This window comes from Lactuca virosa, chromosome 5, assembly GCF_052849685.1.
Source record: "Lactuca virosa cultivar CGN04683 chromosome 5, Lactuca_virosa_CGN04683_v6, whole genome shotgun sequence".
NCBI lineage: Eukaryota > Viridiplantae > Streptophyta > Magnoliopsida > Asterales > Asteraceae > Lactuca > Lactuca virosa.
This window is the reverse complement of record NC_136430.1, coordinates 91,062,829-91,069,579: the sequence shown is the minus strand read 5'-3', so window position 1 is coordinate 91,069,579 and position 6,751 is coordinate 91,062,829. Positions and strand designations below refer to the sequence as shown.

The window sequence follows — 6,751 nt, the reverse complement described above, 5'->3', positions numbered from 1 at the left end:
AAAGTACACATCAATCTTTCCACATCAACCTACAAGTACATCTTTTGGTCTTCTTTCACATTTTACAAAATGCATTTCACCTTTTGACTTTCCCTTTCTTGCATCTCCATATAAAAAGGTATCAAACAATATAATAAAAGTTAATAAAAATCTACATCCATTCAGATAATATTCCATTATTATATGTACACCATTCACTCATATAAATAGTCAAATCATGGAATACACACATAAATACATAATCACTCATATAAAATTAGACTATTCAAAAGTCTTAAAAACATCCTTCTTTGACAACAAAACTATCTTTTTTGTAAACAAAAGATAAATAACAATAGGAAAAACAAACAAACGCATAGTATTAGTAAAATGCATATCAAACACAGTATAAGACTATCTATACTATATCAGGTATGTCCTACATAAGAAAGGAGGTATAAAACACATTTTGCTTTTGGGCCCCGACAAGGAGGAAAGCTTCTTTGCTCACTCATTTGTGAGAAGCCACATCTATTGGGGTTTGGTCTACGAGTTTCACATTTGTTGTAAAAAGCAATTGAAAAAAAAAAAAAAAAAGGAAAGCAAAAGCTTCGTGTGTAAGTTGATTGGATAAGTAAAGTATGATGTATCTTTTTTGGGCCAATTTACACTCATGGGATTTAAAAGAAGAATCACAAGTGTTTAAAGAAAAGCAAGAAAGCAAAAATGATGAAAAAATGGTACTCACTCTCACTCATTACTCATACACAACATATCATATCATTGTAGACCATATGTCTCGTGACACCCACCCGACCATGAAATCTAATCAACCTATTCAAAAAAATCTCTACCATCTTTGTTTTTTGCTTCTCACTTTAAATATTCATGTTACAATACTTACAAAATGATAAAATCCCAATCCCACCAAACTTCAATTCCCCGGAATCGGTGATTCCAACACAATTCCATCCTCCAATTCCCTTTCTATCCATTCATCACCATCCATGTCTTCTTCCACACATTTTCTTTTCATAGTTTTTATAGAATTTCTTTTCTTGATCTTTTCTCTAATTCGATCCACATCCACCTGGCTATTATTGCCACCTATCTTACAACCTGAACTTAAATCAGACTTTATAGCAACAGGTTCACCATCCTCAACAACACTAACTCCACTACCAGTATCACTTGTTTTATCAACACAATTTATCGTATCATAGGAATCCTCAAAAACCTGTTTTTTAACATAATTAGATTTTGTTGCTGATTCTGGACTATAAGTTGTTGATTTGCTGATTTCAGATCCGGATAATGTTACAGTTTGACTCTGACTCTGTTCCCATAAACTCATCATTTGTTGGATCACACCTGAAATTAATATGTTATGTTATATATATATATATATATATATATATATATATATATATATATATATATATATATATATACTGACTCTGTTCCCATAAACTCATCATTTGTTGGATCACACCTGAAATTAATATGTTATGTTATGGATATATATATATATATATATATATATATATATATATATATATATAGATAGATAGATAGATATACCTTCTAACTGTTTAGGTGAAACATCAAACTCCATCCACCAAGCCTTCCCTTTTGCTGTTGGCAATTTTACCTTTTTAACCTTGGCAGCAAGAAATAAAGAGCCAGCAGCTATGTAATGGGGTTTGTGTTGCAAACACAGTGAGGTACGAAGCCTAGAAGAAAATACTTTGAATATCAATAAAAGTATAAAACACCATGAGAGTAAAAAAAATATATTTATATATATATATATATATATATATATATATAATAATTTACAAATTACAAGTTACAACATACCAATCATTGACAAAATTCCATGCGACTTTTACAAGCTCCTTGTCTGTAATAGATAATCTCTTAAGAGCAGCAACAAGAGACTTGTATGGATGCTCTATATTTAGATCAAAAGCAATAGTAATCAATAGAAGTCTTTCCCCAATTAAAATTAGATCCTTTTGCTTATCGTATATCTCCTACACAAATAAAGAAACTCATAAGAAAAAAAAAATGCATTGTTGAATCAAGATAAATAGTTAAAGACAACAGTTAGTTACCCGAATTCTCCTTGAGGCTGAAGGATCCCATTTGTATATTAACTTATAAGCAACCACAGCAAGTTCACCTAACCACCTTGGTGTTTCTTCAGCTTTGCATGCAAGAAACATGCATACAGTTGCAACTGTCTGCAAGAATTTGAGTCGAACATCAAACACATGAATCATGAATAGATAATCAGAGAAGATGATGAATAGTCAAATAGAACATTTATATACCTGCCAATCATTCTTTTCATGAGAATGTCGCATGTAAAATCGATGACAAAACATCATTGCTGTAGCTATTGTCACCTGAGGTCTGAAAGATGAAAGAATAACAAATTTGTTATTTTATATTTTTACTTTTAGCAGATAATGAGACAAGTTACAACTTACAAGTATCAAACTGTGAAACCATATGTAATCTTTATGTGAATAAAAAGATCATAATATTCGCATCAGGGAAAATTCTATTTTCTCATACTTACATTTCATGTGCCTTCTCACATGAGAGTGAAGGAAAACAAGAGCTTACACTTTAAGCTCTATGCCAAGCTCTTGAAGAAAAGAGCAGTATAGCTTTCTCAGATGTTGCTCATGTTTGTAATCAATGCCATCAGATCTTGATGGAGTATGGTGTTCTATCTCTTTTCTGCTGAAATACCAATTGCGATTAAGATGAGGTGCTTCAGATATATGCTCTTTTACAATTTCTTTTTGGGAAATATAACATTGCATTGGAGCTTCCATGGTTGTGCTCAAACTTTTAATGACTTTAACAATACACTAGAATGTATTCAACTTTTCCTTACTTTGTATGTTGATATTCTGCAAAAAAACAAAACAATATGTATCAAAAGTGTATCTTGTGCATGTGACATGTGAACATCTTAAAGAAACAGAAAGAATCATGTCGATGTGAAAATCTTCTTTTCTTGATGTTCTTAATTGCATCTATGGTGAACACATATGTAAAGAAAGTAGAAACTCAATAAGAACATATGTTAGCTAAAGTTTTCAGAAACATCTTCCATGAAACACTCTGTTTATCCAGTATAAAAAACTAACAATGCAGAAACAGTATAGATCCAGACATAACCTTTATGATTTCAATATTCAGAAACATGTGTACATAGATACCAAAAAAGATATACGGAAAGAGGAGTTGCAGGGTGCTTTCAAACTAATGTTCATCCTTAAGGCGATACCTACCCTCGTAATTTTAGTATCAAAGATTAAGAATTGTCAATTCCGTTTAGCAATATAATGTCTATTATCAAGAACTCAATTTGATTACAGATTAATGCTCATGTTAAACCGATACTAGATCAGAATGTACAAAGAAGGTAACCTAAAATTGTAAAGAAACAAACAGCGATCAATGAGAAAAAAGAAAGATGAAATTGTGACAAAACGTACATTAACCTGCGATTGAAGTTGTTACTCTTGAAAAGTGCTAACAATTGAGAAGCCACACAGCCACTCTTTTCTCCTCCAGGTTTCAAAAGTCAATAAATGAACCCTAGTTTGGTTTCTGTTTCTGAAACTATAATCACCAGCCTCCCTCTTTGTTTTAAGAGAGAGTTATAAAAATGGCCCCTTGACTTATGATAGATTAACGGATAAGGACATTTGAGAGAGTAAATTATATTCTTAGTTCTTGTTTCCACTTATTGGTCGTAATCTAGGTTTTATAAGGGTTAAATCGTTAGTTGTCAACAAATAGTATTTTTGTTTCATAAATTAGTTGGTAGTTCACAAAGTATTGGTGTTAGGTAAATTAGTCGATAACCTATATTATATATTACATTATAACACGTATACAACACAGTTAGCAAGATAAAATAACATAAACACTATAAAATCATAATGGAGCAGAAACGGTTACCGAAGACCATCAGAGATGGTTATGTAAATTACTCGGGTACAACTTCGACATCGTGTACAGACACGACAAAGACACTAGGGTGGCAGACGCTCTCTCCCACAAAAATTCTAAGCTGCAACTGTCGGCGTTAACAACCTCATGGAGAGTCGACTGGGAGGGATTATGGGGTGAATTGGAAGCTAATGTTGAGATTCAAGCTTTAAAGAAAAACATTGTCGAGGGTGGGGAGATACCGCTGGGTATACCATCGAGGGTAGCCGACTCCTCTTTAAGGGTTGGTTGGTGCTCCCTGAAGTTCAGCTTGGATTCTGGTGATGTTTCGTGACTTCTATAGTAGTGTGATTGGAGGTCATTCGGGAGTACAAAAGGCATATCATTGGATGACTCGTGAAGTTACTGGGTGGGAATGGAGGTTGATGTGGCTAAATTTGTAGTCGAATGTGATGTTTGTCAGCGATAAAAGTATTCTACGATGGCTCCTAGCGGGTTATTACAACCGTTGGAGTTACCGACAAAAGTTTGGTCGGAACTGACAATGGATTTAATTGACGAGCTACCTCGATCATAGGGGTTTATAGTTATTTTTGTGGTGGTAGATCGACTTAGTAAGTATCCCTATTTTATTCCTCTAAAGCACCTATCACGGCTCTGATGGTTGCAACGATTTTTATTAAAGAAATAGTAAGGCTACATGGCGTTCCCGAGTCTATTGTTTCTGACCGAGATAAGGTTTTCTAAGTAATTTTTGGAAAAGAATTGTTTCGAGCGTTGGGTAGTACTCTCAAATGAAGTACCGCTTATCACCCCCAGACAGATGGTTAAACGGAGGTAGTAAACCGATGTGTTGAGACGTATCTGCGTTGTTTTGTTGTTGATACACCAAAGAAGTGGTCACCTGGTTACCATGGGCGGAATACTGGTACAACACATCTTTTCACACTTCAACAAATACCACACATTTTCACATTTTATACGGTCGAGACCCGCCTCATTTACTATATTATGGTAGTTTTCCAACACTGCTCAGTACGGTGGATCAGTACTTGCAGGAGCGAGATCGGGTTTTACAGGAGTTGAGGGGGTATTTATGTTGGATTAGGTATCTAAGCCCATAACTATAATTGGTATGTACTTGAATTAATAGCAGCACAGTCCTTTTGGGTTGCCCTCAAACCTAGCAATTGGATAAGGAAATTATGAAAGGAGAGATATTAATTTATTATAAGATTAATAAATTAATATAAATGATTTATTAATATGTTAAAAGATTAATATATTAATAAGAAATCATAATGTTTAATTAATAGTTAGCCAGAAATTAATTAGAATTGATTTTGGGGTTAACTGTATTAATTATAAAGTGTAATGACTGGTTTGCAATTATCCAATAGTTGAGTGGAAGGTTCCAGAACCTCATTGGAAAGGGATGGACGAAATCTATAGGGGAAACCCTAATGATTTCGTCCAAGGGGCTTGGATAAGGTCTTTGGATAAGCTTAAGCCCTAAGCAAAAGAACATTAGGGTTTTCCTTAAACCCTAGACACCTCAGCTATATAAGGACGCCTCTGGCTCCCAAAACCGGCCACTCCTTCCATTGAAGAAACCCTAGGCCGAAAATTGAATACCCTAGCCTCTCTCCTCATAAGTTTCCTTCTTGATAGCTCTTGGGTGTGATTCCATTAGAGGTATTGCATTTGTGGTGCTAAGCTTCCAAGAAGATCAAGATCAAAAGGATTACCAATTGTTTACTATAACAATTGAAAGGTATGTAACTCTAAAACCCTAATTGGTTAATTTGTAAAATAGTCTCCTCTCTTAGGGTTCTTGTTTTGCAATTCAAAGTTATATGTTCAATAGTCAAATCATAGATCCAAATTAGGTTGCATGTGAACTTAAGAATTGTTTTTCTAGTTTATTTGTTTTACCTAAAACCCATAAGTGGTATCAGAGCCATTGGTTTTGCTTTAAATTGAATTGTTATAATAGTTGAATTGCAAATTAAGGTTTATAGCTATTAAACCCTAAAGGCCAAGATTTTCGTTTTTTGGGTTTTGACTTGAAGGGTTTTCGAAAACCCTAGTCTCCATAAACCCTAATCGAAAATTAGGGTTAGGGTTTTGAAAAACCCTAGCCACCTCCCTTAAATTTCGAAATATCCTTATGATTTTTAGGGTTTCTTGTTTGGATAATTGTTGCTTAATTGGATAATTATCCTTTACCCTAAATTTTCGAATTTTAGAGGGTTTAGGATTAGGATTAAATTAATTGTTTAATTTAATTAGATAATCCTCCAAAGATTTAATAAATTGATTAAAAGTTAATTAATAGATAGTTATTAAATCTAATTTTGGTTTATTTTAATTTTAAAATTAATGGTTTAATTTTTCGAAAAATTTATATAAACCCTAAAGTTTTAAGAAGTTTAAAACACACCTTATATATATTATAATTAAAAGTTAAATATTATGTATGTATAAGAATTGGTCAGTCAAATCGCTAGTATGCCTCATTCACGAAGCTAGTCTATAAGGGGGTATAAGCAAACTGCCTATAAAATGGTAGTTGAATGGGTGTCCACGCTCACCCACCGCTTCCTTGATTAGTGGAGGGTCATTAGCAGAACGGATTTGATAGGACAACTTAATCTCATTAAAAGTATAATGTTATTTATGAAGTACTAGAAAATTATTTTATAAAATCCCAACTCTAGTTGCTTTAGGAAAAATGTGAAAAATATGCTAACCCATGAAATTACACATTAGGCTTTATAAGCTGTTAGTGGAG

At 33.3% G+C, this 6,751-nt stretch overlaps 1 protein-coding gene across 4 annotated transcripts; it reads right to left on the bottom strand.

Annotated features, from left to right (window-relative positions):
* Positions 1–706: 706 nt before the first annotated feature.
* On the bottom strand, positions 707–3,632 carry CYCT1;3 (cyclin T 1;3). 4 transcript variants are annotated; one of them, XM_079047169.1, is made up of 8 exons: positions 3,498–3,632; positions 2,614–2,906; positions 2,316–2,397; positions 2,097–2,225; positions 1,840–2,015; positions 1,561–1,712; positions 1,436–1,471; positions 707–1,350 (listed from the first exon to the last, which is right to left on the bottom strand). In XM_079047169.1, the coding sequence occupies exons 2-8, from the start codon at positions 2,826–2,828 to the stop codon at positions 914–916; spliced, it is 1,227 nt and encodes a 408-aa protein (XP_078903295.1). In that variant the 5' UTR covers positions 2,829–2,906; positions 3,498–3,632; the 3' UTR covers positions 707–913. The 4 variants fall into 4 exon arrangements, with proteins under 4 accessions (XP_078903295.1, XP_078903296.1, XP_078903297.1 ...); XM_079047170.1 differs by having other exon boundaries at positions 3,504–3,627; XM_079047171.1 differs by lacking the exon at positions 1,436–1,471.
* Positions 3,633–6,751: the final 3,119 nt, after the last annotated feature.